The following is a 19,124-nucleotide window of genomic DNA, read 5'->3' on the forward strand; positions in this document are numbered from 1 at the left end:
TAAACACTGTTCGGGGTGTATCAACCTGGGAAATTGATCTGTCTTTAACATGCCGATATTTTTCTAATTCGGCAGTTAAAATATCTATTTCCTGACTTAACTGTTCCTCAGTTAAACTTATGTCAGGATCATATAAAACACTATCTTTCCTATGTGAATTCATGATAAAATACAATTTATATGTACAAAATACGCTTAAGAAATGCTAGACAAATCCCACCGCTAAGCCACCATTTGTAACGTGTAACCGGGCGGGCGTTGAATTATTTTTATCCTCGGGTTCGTACCAGTTTCCTTGGATTTGAAAAGCAATTCAAAAGTTCTAAAACTAATAAAAAGTTTACACAATCACTATCAAATATGAAACAAATAATTTACTACATAAAACGAATTTCAACACCTATCAACCTAACCCAAACTTGTTGAATTAAAACTGTTTAAAACCCTTTCAGTCCAAAACTGTTTAAAAACCAACTCTTTTGAAACTGTAGTCTGAAACCTAAATGTATGGAACTGGTTTGAAACATAAATGTATAAAACTGGTCTGAAACATAAATGTATGGAACGGGTCTGAAACCTAAATGTATGAAACTGGTCTGATGGTTTGGAACTATTGTCTGAAACCTAAATGTTTGGAACTGGTCTGAAACCTAAATGTTTGGAACTGGTCTGAAACCTAAATGTTTGGAACTAGTCTGAGACCTAAATGTTTAGAACTGGTCTGAAACCTAAATGTTTGAAACTGGTCAGACGGTTTGGAACTAGTTTGAAACCCTAATGTTTAAAACGGGACTAAACCTTAATGTATCAAACCGGCTGAAACCTAAATGTATAAAAATGAGGCTGAACCGAAATGTATCAAACGGGCTGAAACCTGAATGTATAAAACGGGCTGAACCGAAATGTATCAAACGGGCTGAAACCTGAATAAAACGAATGTATGGAAACTATTCAAACTGTTGTAAACTTTCGACGTATGAAACTTTATTAAAATATATTTATAAAACTGTTGGAACAGGGTAGCACTAAGGTATGGTTTAACAGCAAACACTCACTGCAATAGTGAGAGATGTGGAACGCAAAACCTTAGCATTTACCCTGTTTATACAACTTCTACCGAACCGAAACTATCTATATTTTCTCAGCAGGTTTCAAACACTCCACTTTGTTTGACTTATCCCGCTACTCGTCTTAAACAATTCACTGTCTTAACTTTATACTCTTCTTCTTGCAACGTCTCCGACACAAATGACAATTTACACTGAATAGCTACCCACTATTTATACTTCTAACGCGGACCTCGAAGAGAGCACCCTAGCAACAACTGTACAGGTAAAGCGTCTGATAGCAACCAAGGATAAAGGGATGATTTTAGATACAGTTTTCAACGATAAAAAGATGATATGGGAAACTAATAGAGATATCGGAAAATATATAACTGTAGAACTATTATTATATTCTTAAACAGTAAATTCGTAACAATTCTTTCAACACTTTCTTTGTTTGATATATAATAAGCTGAATGCATTCAAAATGCATTATTTGTGCATCATTGCCCAGAAAATACAGACATAATTTGTGAAATACAATGAAATCAAACAAGAAGAAAACGTAATCAAACCGTGAATATTCAGTTGCATATCATTTTATTTTGTGTATTACCTCCTCAAACGATTATGCCTATGCATAGTTTAATATCGATTGAAGACAATTAAAACAAATTGAAGACAAATGTTAAATTTCTTGTATCAATATAAAAAAAATCTTGCTATAGACCTATCACTTTACTATTGCCCCTATATATATATATATATAAAAACAACATTTAATACATATTTTTTTAATGTATTCATTTTGAATAAGTAATTTTAATAAGATTTTTTTTAAATTTCTTGTCGCTATAAATAGTCTTCTTGACGCTTCTTGTTGCTAAGTTATTCTTCTTGTCTCGTCTTGACGCTTCTTGTCCTTGGGTGTTCAAAGCTGGTCCGAGAGGTATTGGTCCCAGTTAGCTTTGGTCCGAGTTGACATCTATCGTTAACTTTATTACCGGAAGTTTATCTTGTGAAATATGGCAGCGCTCAGCAAGCTCACGCCGCAGAGGTCGGCGATCTTAACCGTAGCTGCAGTAGCTTCTTACTTTTTGTATAAAAAAATTGGTTTGAAACGAAAGAACAGGTATAAAATATATGTCCTTCAAACGTTTTCAAAAATCTAAGTCTGTTATGTTTAATAATCACGGAAAAAAGCAGTGTCAAAGTCCAATGTTTTGAAAGGTCAGAAAGTAGAACGTTTATATTTCAGTCAAAATATCCATAGAATCCACAGCCATCACCACGAATGCCTAGAGACTCTACATAAAAAAAAAATGAGATGCTTCATGATTAATTACACCTTTTCTGTATTTCAAAATCTGAGCCAGTTGTCTTGACCTGATAATACACCTTATCGTTTTTCCAGCTGACATAATAATGTGTCCGCTTGAACTATTGATGTAATACAACAATCACTTTTCATTGTGACGTCAAATATTTCGTATTAGGATGTCCAAATTTTACGGGAACCTGTGTGATATCCAGTAATGGTGGACAAATAGCAAAGATGTATGAAAACAACTACCTCTAGTTCATTGAAAATGGACATTACACATTATAACATGCTTAACCCTTTCGCCGATGAGTCCCGGTTTACCGGGATTCACGCTTCAGACAGCTGACGATGAGTCCCGTTTTTAACGGGATCGGAATACCTCTTTTATGTTTCCCGCTCAAAACAGTGAAAACATGAGTTATCTTTCTTTGATGAATACCTGGATGAAAGTGTAAACATGGCGCTTCCGTTTGTTGAAAACCGTGTCAAAATCAGACGAAATTTACGGAATTTACGAGAATTTGAAATGAGGGAACATTTTTTTTGAAAGAATATGGAAGAATTGAGGCCAAACTAGTATACTTTTTTGACGTAAAATGTAGTTTTATGTACAAAACACTTGGAATGGACATCGTTCAGTGTGAGGAATTTGCACAGCCTCATAAAATTTTTCAAAATTTTGCCGTTTTGGGTTTAAAAATTACGATTTGGGGTCTAAGAGCAGAATTTTGAGAATTTCACCCAGATAATGCCGAAAATTTGAAAATTTGAATATTTTATGAAGAAAAAATTATCAAAACATGAACAAAACTGTGAACATGGTGTTAGTGAATGAAATAAATACACAAATAACTACAAACAAGTTTTTATTGACATTTATTATGAAGATCTCCCACTTGAGTAATAGTAGCCAGGGAAGCCATCGTCTCAGAGTAACTTCTGTCTGGGCAGCAATCGGTGAAAGGGTTAACCCCAAAACATATCAATGAACTAAAATTAAAAACACACTAGACTAGCAAAGGCCTGAGGCTCTTGACTTGGGAGAGGCACAAAAATGTGTTGGGTTAGATATGTTTTGTGAAATCTCAAACCTCCCCTATACATGTACCTCTAGCCAATTTAGAATAAACAAACACTCTACAATACACACATTAAAACTCGGATTACAAAAAAAAAGTCTTGAGTCCTGTGTCAGAATAGGAAACAAAAGAAACTAAGAAAAATGATAATGATACATAAATCAACAAAGGACTACATCAAATGAAAATCAAGCATGCGCCCTCCTGTAAGCTATTGGGTTTTATTATTATACCATCATAAAAGATACAAGAAGAACATTTGTGTTTATTTCCAACGCAACAATCCTTGTTAATCAATATTAATACCAAAATATGCCAACTTTAATGACCCAACAACAGCATTGTAACTACAGGTATATCCCTTCTAAAATAAATCTGTTTAAAGGTTTGGTTAGCTTTAGAGGTGAAAGTCAATATTTATAATCGACCGCAAAAAATTGTGTGGTCGTATATCATTTTTATACGACCGCAAAAATTTTAATTTTTTGGTCGTATATTGCTATCACGTTGGCGTCGTCGTCGTCCAAATACTTTTAGTTTTCGCACTCTAACTTAAGTAAAAGTGAATAGAAATCAATGAAATTTTAACACAAGGTTTATGACCACAAAAGGAAGGTTGGGATTGATTTTGGGAGTTTTGGTCCCAACATTTTAGGAATTGGGAGCCAAAAAGGGCCCAAATAAGCATTTTCTTGGTTTTCGCACTATAACTTTAGTTTAAGTGAATAGAAATCTATGAAATTTTGACACAAGGTTTATGACCACAAAAGAACGGTTGGGATTGATTTTGGGAGTTTTGGTTCCAACAGTTTAGAAATTAAGGGCCAAAAAAGGGCCCAAATAAGCATTATTCTTGGTTTTCGCACAATAACTTTAGTTTAAGTAAATAGAAATCAATGAAATTTAAACACAATGTTAATGACTACAAAAGGAAGGTTGGTATTGATTTTGGGAGTTTAGGTCCCAACAGTTTAGGAATTAGGGGCCAAAAAGGGACCCAAATAAGCATTTTTCTTGGTTTTCGCACCATAACGTTAGTATAAGTAAATAGAAATCTATGAAATTTAAACACAAGGTTTATGACCATAAAAGGAAGGTTGGTATTGATTTTGGGAGTTTTGGTCCCAACAGAATAAGGGGCCCAAAGGGTCCAAAATTAAACTTTGTTTGATTTCATCAAAATTGAATAATTGGGGTTCTTTGATATGCCGAATCTAACTGTCATGACTGTGTATGTAGATTCTTAACTTTTGGTCCCGTTTTCAAATTGGTCTACATTAAGGTCCAAAGGGTCCAAAATTAAACTTAGTTTGATTTTGACAAAAAATGAATCAGTTAGGTTCTTTGATATGCTGAATCTAAAAATGTACTTAGATTCTTGATTATTGGCCCAGTTTTCAAGTTGGTCCAAATCGGGGTCCAAAATTAAACTTTGTTTGATTTCATCAAAAATTGAATAAATGGGGTTCTTTGATATACCAAATCTAACTGTGTATGTAGATTCTTCATTTTTGGTCCTGTTTTCAAATTGGTCTACACTAAAGTCCAAAGGGTCCAAAATTAAACTTAGTCTGATTTTAACAAAAATTGAAATCTTGGGGTTCTTTGATATGCTGAATCCAAAAATGTACTTAGATTTTTTATTATGGGCCCAGTTTTCAAGTTGGTCCAAATCAGGATCTAAAATTATTATATTAAGTATTGTGCAATAGCAAGTCTTTTCAATTGCACAGTATTGCGCAATGGCAAGAAATATCTAATTGCACAATATTGTGAAATAGCAAATTTTTTTTTAATTTGAGTTATCTTTCTTTGTCCAGAATAGTAAGCAAGAAATATCTAATTGCAAAATATTGTGCAATAGCAAGATTTTTTTTTAATTGGAGTTATCTTTCTTTGTCCAGAATCAACTTAAATCTTTGTTATATACAATATACAATGTATATTCACTTTTTACTACCAACTGATAAATTAAAATAATCTTTACCATTCAGTGATAACAAGCAGTTTTTTTACATCTTAATATTTTATGATGTATTTAAATGAGTAGTTATTGTTGCAAACTCCATTAGAAATTTTAATTGAGATTAGTTTTGGAATAAGGGAAAGGGGGATGTGATTAAAAAAATTGGGTTCAATTTTTATACGACCGCAAAATTTGAAAAATTTTTCGTCGTATATTGCTATCACGTTGGCGTCGTCGTCGTCGTCCGAATACTTTTAGTTTTCACACTCTAACTTTAGTAAAAGTGAATAGAAATCTATGAAATTTTAACACAAGGTTTATGACCACAAAAGGAAGGTTGGGATTGATTTTGGGAGTTTTGGTCCCAACATTTTAGGAATTAGGGGCCAAAAAGGGCCCAAATAAGCATTTTCTTGGTTTTCGCACTATAACTTTAGTTTAAGTTAATAGAAATCTATGAAATTTTGACACAAGGTTTATGACCACAAAATAAAGGTTGGGATTGATTTTGGGAGTTTTGGTTCCAACAGTTTAGGAATTAGGGGCCAAAAAAGGGCCCAAATAAGCATTATTCTTGGTTTTCGCACAATTACTTTAGTTTAAGTAAATAGAAATCAATGAAATTTGAACACAATGTTTATGACCACAAAAGGAAGGTTGGTATTGATTTTGGGAGTTTTGGTCACAACAGTTTAGGAATTAGGAGCCAAAAAGGGACCCAAATAAGCATTTTTCTTGGTTTTCGCACCATAACTTTAGTAAAAGTAAATAGAAATCTATGAAATTTAAACACAAGGTTTAAGACCATAAAAGGAAGGTTGGTATTGATTTTGGGAGTTTTGGTCCCAACAGTTTAGGAATAAAGGGCCCAAAGGGTCCAAAATTAAACTTTGTTTGATTTCATCAAAAATTGAATAATTGGGGTTCTTTGATATCCCGAATCTAACTGTCATGACTGTGTATGTAGATTCTTAACTTTTGGTCCCGTTTTCAAATTGGTCTACATTAAGGTCCAAAGGGTCCAAAATTAAACTTAGTTTGATTTTAACAAAAATTCAATCCTTGGGGTTCTTTGATATGCTGAATCTAAAAATGTACTTAGATTTTTTATTATTGGGCCAGTTTTCAAGTTGGTCCAAATTGGGGTCCAAAATTAAACTTTGTTTGATTTCATCAAAAATTGAATAATTGGGGTTCTTTGATATGCCAAATCTAACTGTGTATGTAGATTCTTAATTTTTGGTCCTGTTTTAAAATTGGTCTACATTAAAGTCCAAAGGGTCCAAAATTAAACTAAGTTAGATTTTAACAAAAATTGAATTCTTGGGTCTCTTTGATATGCTGAATCTAAACATGTACTTAGATTTTTGATTATGGGCCCAGTTTTCAAGTTGGTCCAAATCAGGATCCAAAATTATTATATTAAGTATTGTGCAATAGCAAGAAATTTTCAATTGCACAGTATTCAGCAATAGCAAGAAATCTTCAATTGCACATTATTGTGCAATAGCAAGAAATCTTCAATTGCACAGTATTGTGCAATAGCAAATATTTTCAATTGCACAGTATTGCACAATAGCAAGAAATATCTAATTGCACAATATTGTGCAATAGCAAGAAAATCCAATTGGATTTCAATTGGAGTTATCTTTCTTTGTCCAGAATAGTAGTTGAATCAACTTAAATCATTGTTTTATACAATATACAATGTATATTCACTTTTACTACCAACTGATAGATTAAAACAATCTTTACCATTCAGTAATAACAAGCACTTTTTTACATTTTAATATTTTATGATGTATTTAAATGAGTAGTTATTGTTGCAAACTTCATTAGAAATTTGAATTGAGATCAGTTTTGAAATAAGGGAAAGGGGGATGTAAAAAAAAAATTGGGGGGTCAATTTTTTTCATTTCAGATTTCATAAATAAAAAGAAAATTTCTTCAAACATTTTTTTGAGAGGATTAATATTCAACAGCATAGTGAATTGCTCAAAGGCAAAATTTTTTTTTAAGTTCATTAGACCACATTCATTCTGTGTCAGAAACCTATGCTGTGTCAACTATTTAATCACAATCCAAATTTAGAGCTGAATCCAGCTTGAATGTTGTGTCCATACTTGCCCCAACCGTTCAGGGTTCAACCTCTGCAGTCGTATAAAGCTGCGCCCTGCAGAGCATCTGGTTATATGATAGAATAAATTACATGTACCATAAAAATTGGATGTGAAATACCCAAATTATAAGATGTCTGCATGTTTATTTATCATTATCTATATTGACAAAATAATGTCCTTTTACCAAAATACCAATTCATGTACATACATTTACTTCCATTCTCAATTTTGTGTATGTAAGTGTGCATCCAATGAATCACAGGCATTACAACAACACACTTCATTACCAGTGTTCTAGCCAGAATTTGAAAAGGGCAGGGTTCTAGTCATAAAAGGGGCAATTTTATGCATAAATGTCATTGAAAAAAGGGCAAATAATTAAGCCTCATATAACTCAGACACTATGGTATAATCAAGTTTCAGTTAAATTAGGGTAAAAATATTCAATACTTTAGACAAAATCCTCTCTGTATAACTTTGATGATATGGTCATTATATGTATACTTTCATTTACACCTGATTTAAGTTGACTGTTTCTTACCGTGAAATTGGCTAAATCAGTGTTCACTGCAGGTTTCAAAAGTAAAATCTCTTATAATATTTGTGTTCAAATTAGTACTTCAATGCACTTGATAAATCATTTAATGAAAGTAAAGATTTAAAAAATTGTTTTCAAAATAATTTATTATATAAATGTTTAAAGGTAAAAATATTTAAAAGTAATGTTCTGATATGCATTAGCACTTAACATGCTTAATTGGTTATAAATTAAAAAATAATTTCGAAAAGAATATAAACTTCATGAACTTGAGAAGAATATTGTGAAAGGTGATAAAAAAGGGGAAGTAACTATTTTTTTTTGTCAAACGTTTTTGAACTATACAAATTATGTATGACCTAAAACTAAGGTAAATGTACTTGGTTTAATTAACAATGTGTTTGACACCAAAGCTATCAAGTTAAGCCATGCACTTAATGGGTCACTTAATTGAACACAGCTAGCTGAACTTCCTGTTCATGAAAGAATTACGAATTTGCCGGTATTTCAAAGGCAAAAATGCCGAGATTTTTGCCATAAAAACAGCATGTTGCAAGGGAAACAACAGAAAAAAGGCAAGGGCATCAATAAAAAAGAGCAGGCGCTGTGCCCTGTTCAAACTTTGTAGCTAGAACACTGATTTGCCCTCAAGGGACTTACAATACCTTCTACATTCAAACTTAAAGTCCCCATCTTTGCTAGCCAAGAGTTATGATCAGTCCCCTTCTCTATACCCTTGACAGATTAAGCCAACATTTTTATGCCCCACCTACGATAGAAGGGGCATTATGTTTTCTGGTCTGTGCCTCTTTTCGTCCGTCCGTTCGTTTGTCCGTTCGTCCCGCTTCAGGTTAAAGTTTTTGGTCAAGGTAGTTTTTGATGAAGTTGAAGTCCAATCAACTTGAAACTTAGTATACATGTTCTCTATGATATGATCTTTCTAATTTTAATGCCAAATTAAAGTATTGATTCCAATTTCACGGTCCACTGAACATGTAAAATGAAAGTGCGAGTGGGGCATCCGTCTACTATGGACACATTCTTGTTGATTATATGCTGCGCCATATATCATGTATATCAGAGGATAAAAGTCATGCACATTCCAACATCATCATTCTTTACCAATGGCAGCAAGAACATTAAAATGGTCACCAAATACCATTATTCTTTACATGTGGCAATTACTTATTTATATTTTCTCATTTTCACATGGTCATCTTAAGGATAACTTTTGATTAGCATGATACAACCAGTTACAACTGACCGAACTGCGACCAATAGACAACAATGATAGAAATCAATACGTCATTTGAATTGTTTTACATTGTCTTTATAATCAGGGTCTTTTATAGCTGACTATGCAGTATGTGCTTTGCTCATTGTTGAAGGCGGTACGGTGACCTATAGTTGTTAATGTCTGTGTCATTTTGGTGTCTTCTTGACAGTTGTCTCATTGGAAATCATACCACATCTTCTTTTTTATATCGTGTCTCTGAAATTCTATCTTAATCCATCATGAATGGTGAGAAGGGGACTGGATTTTAACCCTTGGCTTGTGAAGATAAACAGTCCCTGCAGGCATTTGCAATTTAGACAAAATGCATTATAAACTAAATCATGTTATATTTTACAAATTTTCGAACTGCAATTAATACTGATTGAGTCAAGACTCACTGCTGTATACATGTACATAAGTTTTTTTGTATAAAGTAGTTAAGTTAATCTTAATTGTAGTTGGAATGTAAATAAATTTTGTTGAGTATTCAATCATGCTAGAACACACCCGCGAAATCGGGCATATACAGCTGGTGAACTGTTGTAGAATTATTTTTTGTAAAAGATATTAGGTATGGGGAATTTCATAAAAGGTATCAAAAGCCTTCTCCCTTTTTCCAAAGTCCGATATTTGTTTCCTTTCTGTTAAATTCAATTATTTTCCTGTTTCTGGCCTCAGACCACAATTATTCTTCTCCTTTGCTACAATGCATCTTTTTGTAAAAGTCAAATTAAATCAAAAATTTACACCGCTTCAAACATGAAATAAATGTAACTGCTTATATATAGACCATTATTAGTCTAATAAAATATGCTTCTAGAACAATCCATCAGTGCTTTTTTCTTTTAAGAGACTTATTAACATGCCAATGGTAGGATGTGAATCTTGTATAAATAACTAAGACCAACTTTTGAGGGGTGATCGGAGGGTCCCAAAATCCCGGGCTAAAAACATGAAATCCCGAGATACAGAATTTAAAGAAATTTATATACCGAAATTCAGAAATCAAAAAATATATTCCTGGATCCCATTAGGATCAATCCTCAAATCCCGAGCTTAAAAACACTCGATCCCGAGGTCCCAAAAAAGGTCCTGCCTCCCTCTAATCTCTACCCTACTTTCATTTTTGCCAAATCACTACTTTCAATTTCAACATTAAATTGGTATGCCTCATTATTGGGCATTATGTTTTCAAGTCTGTGCATCCGTGCATTCATCCTTCCGTTCGTCTGTCCCGCTTCAGGTTAAAGTTTTTGGTCAAAGTAGTTTTTGATGAAGTTGAAGTCCAATCAACTAGGAACTTAGAAAATATAGTGCCAATGTGGCATCTGTGTACTATGGACACATTCTTGTTTCCACATGTTTTACTTATTTTAATATATATATGCAACGGGTATGACCCCTTAAATAGTAAATTAAACATTCACAGAAAACAGAATACAGCGAGTCTCTATATATTAAAGTAGTATATAGTCATGATAGTAGCAATTTACATGTAGATAAACGCGAAAAATATTTGTCCTCTCCAAGGAGGTATAATAGTTGTGGTTCTTGGGATCTAAACACCATGATATGAAGAACGCTCTGATTGGCTTATTTATTTTTCATTTTTGTTAACTATCATACGATTGGTTGTACTTATGCATGTTTCAAACCGGAAGTCTTATCAATGACTAAAAGTCAGTCTGATGACGGAATCATATCCGGACCCCTTTTTTATAGTTTTTCTCAAAAAATAACTCAACCTGAATAATCATAAGAATGGATGACAAATACAACTATGCATGTTACCTAATGAACACAGAGGCATGATGGATAATTTATCATGGAAGGAAGAGAAGCAACACACAAAATGAGGTCTTCTTGTTTAATAGTATAGATTCATATATTAGTCATGTTAGTTAATATTTATTTATTTTGTATACTTTTTATATTTGACAGAGCTGAAGAACCAGAAATTAAAGTTGTTATACATGAGGTATGTTGTCTTTGAATAAGAAGCCTTCATGTGTTTTTTTTTACCATAACATGTAGTTTATATATGTCAAATGTATTTGTTGTTTGGTGTAATTGCATGAAAATAGGATCTTTTATCCATAATTATTATACACAGTGTATGTTATCTGGTGTTATTAAAAGAGCAGCTTTCCATATTATTACATGCATAGACATGTAAAACTGTGATTGCTTGTGTTCAGTGATTATTGGCAGATGATTCAAGAAACTTTCCATTTTTCAGACTGGAGGTAAAAAAGAAAGAGCTGCAGTAGATCTTGATTTCTTCAAGTGAGTTTTGTGTTATAAGGTTTTGTAAATCATTTTTAAATGTAGCTGTATATGTACAATGTTTGTATATCATATGAATGTATTGCACCCCAGGCAAATAATTGACAATATGATGGGTATAACACTGTAACATGGTGGCTCCCTATGAATTTCGTAGGGCTATCATGTCTTGATGTCTACTATTAATGTTGACATCTTCTATTAAAGTTATTGTATATCATTGTATATTTTTATGCTTTAGAGCTCGACATATGAGATATACAAACTAAGTGTCTGAAGAAAACATAAAATACATGCTCTTTTCAATCGCAATTTAAGTGGCTGAAAAACGTACATGCACCTTGTCAGCTCTTTGCCTACAATCGCAACAAATGTCAGAAAAAAAACATCACAGTGTCTGCACTTTTCCTAAAATCACAATAAGTGTCCTAAACAAAACACAAAATACATTTACCTTGCCTGTCCTTTTCCAACAATTGCAAAAAGTATCAAAACTAAAAATACACCTTGCCTGTCCTTTTCCTACAGCTGCAACAATTGTCAGAAAAAAACATAATTTATTACCCACTTTTGACTCCAGATTTTATTATTTTTTGTCTGGTTACTTTATTTGTGTTAAGACATCTGGTACAATATACATGGTCAGGTAAGAACAACCAAAAGAAGTCAAATCAATACACAATCAGTGCAATTTGGACTGCAAAAAAAGACTGCAGTTTTCTGATGATTTTGTCATGTATAGAAAACAGTTACGGTAATTTTTTTATTAAGATTGTAATGATTGAAAGCTTTATTTTACCGGTTTATGTTTCTTGACATAGTTGCAGGATATCCTACCACACAGTATGTAACCTATCGAAAAATTATAAATTCTGTAGTATGAAAATAGTCTATTATAATGATTACTTTTATACAATGTTATAACGTGTTAAAAAACGAAATCTACAGTAGTATTTGATAAAGCTAGTGTATCACATTCATTTATTGAAATGCTATTTAAGTTATTAATAATTACAACTTTGTTTATTTTTTCAGGAGGCTATGGTCCTTACTAAAAATTCTTATACCAGGATGGGTAACAAAAGAGGTGAGTTTTTACCATTGTCTTAAAACTCTCAAAGATAACTTTTAAGTAAAACAAATAAGCATGATAAGATATTGAATTAGCTATGTTTGAAACACTCCAAGTTTTATAGACCTAAATCTGGGTAGCCTGAAATATACAATGAACAAATCCCATATTGCATAGTCAGTTATAAAAAATATATAAAAATTCAAAGCAGAAAACTTACACCCACATTTATGGACAAAACAATGAATGTAAAACAGATCTGATATACTGCAACAACCGACAACCATAGTATTACAGACTCTTAACTTAGGAAAGGCACATACAGGGTTAAACTTGTTTGTTGGTGCTAAACCCTTACCCCAATCTGGGGCAGTGGTGTAACAGAACAACGTAAGAACAAACTATAAAAATCATTTGAAAAAGGTTTAACTTTTACTTTATGTTTTATACTTTCAGGCATTTTACATGACTTTAGTAGCAGCGTCATTAATAGCCAGAACGTATGCAGACGTTTGGATGATACAGAACGGTACATCTATAGAAAGGTGGGTGTGACTTACATCTCATCTTACAGAACATAAGTATATTACACAACATCACTACAGCTAAATGTGATGACATTGGATTGGAAATCAGATAACATTATTGATTTGGGAGATGAGTGTTTTATAATGCCCCACCTAGGTGCTTTATGCTTTTTGATCAGTGCCTCTGTTCTTTTTTCTATCCATCTGTCCCACTTCTCATTAAAGTTTTGGTCAATATAGTTTTACTGTCCAGTCAACTTGAAACTTAGTACACCTATTTCATCTGATATGATCTTTCTAATTTTAAATTAAAAGCCAAATTAGAGTTTTGATCCTAATTTCATGGTCGACTGAACATAGAAAATGATTGGGCAAGTGGGACATACATGTATACATTCTTGTTTAAACTGCTTTGCAGTAACACAAAGGTGAAATTTATTTGAATTATTCATTAAAATAATATAGAAGATGGTCTATGTTCAAGAGACATTGTACAACATATTAAGTTTATTGTATCATACAACTTTAACTATGTTGAGTTTGAAATCATGATATAAATAAATATTCAATGGTGCTACATGTACTCTATTATGTAGTTCATTTATTTTACTCTTTTATGTTTTTGTTTTACAGTGCTATTATTGGAAGAGATATGTCCTTATTCAAAGTTCATCTATACAAATTTATCTACGCAATGCCATTGGTGAGTGAGTTAACAAATTTATCTATGTAATGCCATAAATAATAATTGTACAGGTTTTTCCTTGCCATGAATAAAAATTCTACAATATCAAATTTTAGTCCTGGTATCTATAATGAGTTTATGCAATACCATTGGAAAGTATTCATACAAAGGAGTAGGTCTGGTAAGGACCGATTTTGGCCTCAAATTTCAGTTTCATCTGACAAAAGATTTTGACCACTTTTTAAACACTTAAGTGTCTATTTCATTTGATTCAATTAGTTTATGTGAAAGATTTTAACTGAAAAAGTCATTATAAACGCTCTGATTCAAGCTCAAATATGAAAAATCTACCAAATATGCAGAAAAATGTCACTTTTCAGATGGTTTTTGTCAAAATTGAAAGTGGCCGCATCCGTGTTCATCCCCAACCTTTGTATATGTTATGTATTATCATCAAATACAACTTACATTCCAATATCAAGGATGAACACGAATGCTGCCACTTTTGTTTTACACGGAAACCGTCTAAAATTTAACTAAAATGCTAGAATTGTGAAGATTTCAGTAATTTAGCATGACTTAATGGTGCTAGTATCCGACATCTGTGCATTATATTGTCAAAAACAGCTCATATTTATGTAGCAGAACCATTCTAATGTCCAAAAATAACTTAATAGTTTACATTTTAACAATTTTGTAAAACTGCTATATTTTGGGGCCAAAAAGGGGTTTTATTGAACCTACTCCTTTCATCTGTGCCATGCTTTTGATGATTACAAAGAAAAAGATATCAAAAACTATATGTGAATATAAACATAGCTCAATTAAGATCCTGATAAAATATTAAACAATGTCTATGAATCACTTTACAGAAAACTTATAATTGAGAAAGATTAACCTCAACAAAAGCGTATGGTCAGCTCAAGTTCTCTGTAAAGAGGAAATTTCTCCAATGCAACTAAGGCATATATTATAAGCAAAACAAAGATCACACAGGTTGTAACCGGATCGGAATGAAACTTGTACTGATGGAAGATAAAAGGAGGGGGGAAAAATAATTCCTGGATTGTAATATTTTTACTTGATGTGCGCTCCCATACCATTGAAAAGTTATACAGATATATTACATATGAAATCTCTTAAAATATATTTTGTTTTTAAAAATACCATGTTGATATTATAGGTCATTTGCCTCTTAAAGCAGACATAGGAATTAGACATTTTACATGATTGTAGGTGCTTGAGAATTGGAATAAAGAAACATAAACCAATTAAGATATTGATACTTAATAGATAGGAAGTCACTGTACATAATCAAATGTGATATAAACCTATTAAGATATTGATATATAATAGATAATGTATGAAGTCACTGTAATCATATGTAAGATATATTGATATAACTATGTTGTTTTGTGTTGTAGATATCAGTTGTAAACAACATGCTGAAGGTAAGGTTTATATTTACTAATTAAAGATTATGTTGTTTAGTCCGTCAATAACTATCAAGTTGTCTTCTCTGGCACCTAATTTATTCCTTTTTCTTATATCTTTTTTCATTTTTAAACCTAATGTTTACAGGTCGTTTCATACAGTTATCTGGTATGGAGTTATATTGAATACGATTTGTATAATATATTCCAGTTATTTGTTCTAGTATATGTCATTCGCCAGTTTTCTTGATAAATTTAACCAAAAATGAAATGTTTCTTTTAAAATATATAGGTTAAACACTGAATGTTTAAGATATTGTATAAATATGATAGAGGTAAGTATGTTGGATTGTAAATAGATGTTAATTGAAAATATTGAATATATCATAAGAAATGATATTCTTTCTATTGTGTCACAAGAACAACTGTGACAGGGTTATTTTCCCAGGATGAACATATATGCAGTAGACATGTCACTGTTATATTTCCATTTCAGTATGGTTTAAATGAGTTGAAGCTGAGATTTAGAACAAACCTGTCTCAACACTTATATGATAAATACTTAAGGTAAATTAAACTATGACCTTAAAAGGTTAAGGCTGAATCCAAGAATCAATCCAAAGACACCAATTTATGATGCACTGAGAAAGCAATTCATATAGTTTTAAGGGATGATACTAGAAGATGTTAGGTATATTAAAAATCGTTAAGATATATTCATTTACCATAAATATTAAAGTTGCCATGACAACACCTTGAACAATGTTGAAATGTGTTTGTTATGCCTTGATAACATTTTTTAATGATGTGGCCTGATGTTATGCTGTACACAACTCTACCTACATGCTAGAACGTTGATCATCTTTGAGAATTATTCACAACTATGTTTAGACCCCAGCAAAGGTTAATTAGATTTTAGGTTATCTTAAACTACAAAAAGAGTCTAAACTCAGTAGACTGTCAACACTTCAGGTTGTTTATTTAAAACTCTGCATTCAATTCCAATCTTAATTGACTAGGCTTGTCAGTTTTCTTACAAGAAGTCTGTGATTCTCTGGACAATCTGGCTACCTCCAACAATACAAGCTGACCGTTACTGTGATTCTCTGGGCATTCTGGCTTCCTCCACCAATACAAGCTGACCGCTATGAAATAGACAATAATGCTGAAAGTGGCGTAAACACCAATCTATTTACCTATACATTTAAAGACTTGAAATTGTAAATATGAGATGAAATATATTGATATATATATGTAAGGATTTTCATTGAACTAAATATCAGATAATAATATGAAAATAATTTAATTTCAGGGGGTTTACCTACTATAAAATGAGTAATTTAGATAACAGAATATCTAATGCTGATCAGTTACTCACACAGGATGTAGAAAAGTTCTGTGATGCTGTTGGAGAGTTATACTCTAATCTGAGTAAGGTAAGGGTCAGTTACTCACTCAGGATGTAGAAAAGTTCTGTGATGGGGTTGGAGAGTTATACTCTAATCTGAGTAAGGTAAGAGTCAGTTACTCACTCAGGATGTAGAAAAGTTCTGTGATGGGGTTGGAGAGTTATACTCTAATCTGAGTAAGGTAAGAATCAGTTACTCACTCAGGATTTAGAAAAGTTCTGTAATGCTGTTGGAGAGTTATACTCTATTATGAGTAAGGTAAGAATCAGTTACTCACACAGGATGTAGAAAAGTTCTGTAATGCTGTTGGAGAGTTATACTCTAATCTGAGTAAGGTAAGAATCAGTTACTCACTCAGGATTTAGAAAAGTTCTGTAATGCTGTTGGAGAGTTATACTCTATTATGAGTAAGGTAAGAATCAGTTACTCACACAGGATGTAGAAAAGTTCTGTAATGCTGTTGGAGAGTTATACTCTAATCTGAGTAAGGTAAGAATCAGTTACTCACACAGGATGTAGAAAAGTTCTGTAATGCTGTTGGAGAGTTATACTCTAATCTGAGTAAGGTAAGAGTCAGTTACTCACTAAGGATGTAGAAAAGTTCTGTGATGCTGTTGGAGAGTTATACTCTAATCTGAGTAAGGTAAGAGTCAGTTACTCACTTAGGATGTAGAAAAGTTCTGTGATGCTGTTGGAGAGTTATACTCTATTATGAGTAAGGTAAGAATCAGTTACTCACTCAGGATTTAGAAAAGTTCTGTGATGCTGTTGGAGAGTTATACTCTAATCTGAGTAAGGTAAGAATCAGTTACTCACTTAGGATGTAGAAAAGTTCTGTGATGCTGTTGGAGAGTTATACTCTATTATGAGTAAGGTAAGAATCAGTTACTCACTCAGGATTTAGAAAAGTTCTGTAATGCTGTTGGAGAATTATACTCTAATCTGAGTAAGGTAAGAATCAGTTACTCACTTAGGATGTAGAAAAGTTCTGTGATGCTGTTGGAGAGTTATACTCTAATCTGAGTAAGGTAAAAATCAGTTACTCACTTAGGATGAAGAGAAGTTCCTTTAATATTTTTAGAGAGTAAAACATTTTACAAGTAAGTTAAAGGTCAGTAACTCGCTCTGGCTGTACACAAGTTCTATTATAGTGAGGGTGAGTAATACTCCAATCTGAATAAGGTAAAGGGTCAGATATCATAAATTACTGTCTAGATGAAAATACACATGAAATGCTGATACACTTTATCAACTCCATGCATTGTTAATTGTTCTTTTTATAATTTTTGTAATTTGGATTTAAGTTTTAGTGTGTTTTTAATCAAATATAAGAATTTTATTAAGTTGGGTGAACATGAGTTTGATAGCTAATACCCCTTTAACAGCTTATGATAAATCTAAAAAGATATTTTATATTTTCAGCCTTTACTGGATGTAGGATTATACACAATAAAGTTGACTGGTAGTATTGGAGCACAGGTAATTTATATTAAGCCCCTTCTCTGAAAGGAGGAGGTTTACTGATTTTCATCTCTCCATCTTCTTCTGTTATTTCCTTCAAATTTTGGTTGCACTTTTCTCAGGAACTATAAATCAGAACTGTCTGAAATTTAAAATCAGTTTTATGTGAGCATATTTTAATTTGGAATACATTTTTTAAAGCAATTGCTTTTATGCTATCGCATATGGCCATCTTTGTGACCCAGATCATAGACTCCGCCCATATCAAGCCATAGTATTTTGTTAAACAGGCTCCTGGTCTGTCATTCTTTAACACCTATGTATGTTTTCTAATGCAATACATAGCTTGAAACTTTAAAAAAACGTTAGTGGATTTAAGAAGTTTCAGAATATGTTTTTGTAGATGTATTTTTGTATTTAAAGGGTCAACCGTTTGACTATCAAATAACATAGAAGTCCAAGTGAAAAAAAGTACATTTTTATAACTGCGATTCCGTTTTCCGCCGTTCGTACGATGTTTCAACAAAATATGGATTCATTTCAGTTGTTGATTTAGTATTGAAAATTTAACTGAATTATTTCCTATTAAATATGGTTTTATATGTTTAATTTGTGTTTCTTTAAGAGGTCAGGTGCTCTTGTTCATTCATAAAATTATCGTTCATTCATACATTTATCGTAAAATCAAAATCACTACACAGGTTAATGCGTAGTGTCAAATGATTACCTGTAATCTAAAAATAGACAAACTTTGTTTGCGCAAATAATTTAGCGGAACGAAACCCTTGTTGAAAACACATAACAATAAGTTCGTTTTCCTTTTCTGTCAAACTCCGTAATATTTATCGATCACCTTACTAAAGAAATGGACCCGTCCAAACGTAGTAGATGCCAAGTTGGTC

The 19,124-nt window shown here is 32.3% G+C and overlaps 1 protein-coding gene across 1 annotated transcript in view; it reads left to right on the top strand.

Annotated features, from left to right (window-relative positions):
* Positions 1–2,029: 2,029 nt before the first annotated feature.
* Positions 2,030–19,124, top strand: part of LOC143060357 (ATP-binding cassette sub-family D member 3-like) — a 49,963-nt gene continuing 32,868 nt past the window's right edge. The window contains exons 1-10 of the mRNA XM_076233598.1: positions 2,030–2,178; positions 11,291–11,327; positions 11,589–11,635; positions 12,671–12,722; positions 13,164–13,252; positions 13,868–13,937; positions 15,344–15,370; positions 15,849–15,919; positions 16,665–16,788; positions 18,184–18,240. Coding sequence (XP_076089713.1) covers positions 2,072–2,178; positions 11,291–11,327; positions 11,589–11,635; positions 12,671–12,722; positions 13,164–13,252; positions 13,868–13,937; positions 15,344–15,370; positions 15,849–15,919; positions 16,665–16,788; positions 18,184–18,240 — 681 coding nt within the window. The 5' untranslated portion in view covers positions 2,030–2,071. The remainder of the gene's footprint in view (positions 2,179–11,290; positions 11,328–11,588; positions 11,636–12,670; positions 12,723–13,163; positions 13,253–13,867; positions 13,938–15,343; positions 15,371–15,848; positions 15,920–16,664; positions 16,789–18,183; positions 18,241–19,124) is intronic.

This window comes from Mytilus galloprovincialis, chromosome 1, assembly GCF_965363235.1.
Source record: "Mytilus galloprovincialis chromosome 1, xbMytGall1.hap1.1, whole genome shotgun sequence".
Classification (NCBI taxonomy): domain Eukaryota; kingdom Metazoa; phylum Mollusca; class Bivalvia; order Mytilida; family Mytilidae; genus Mytilus; species Mytilus galloprovincialis.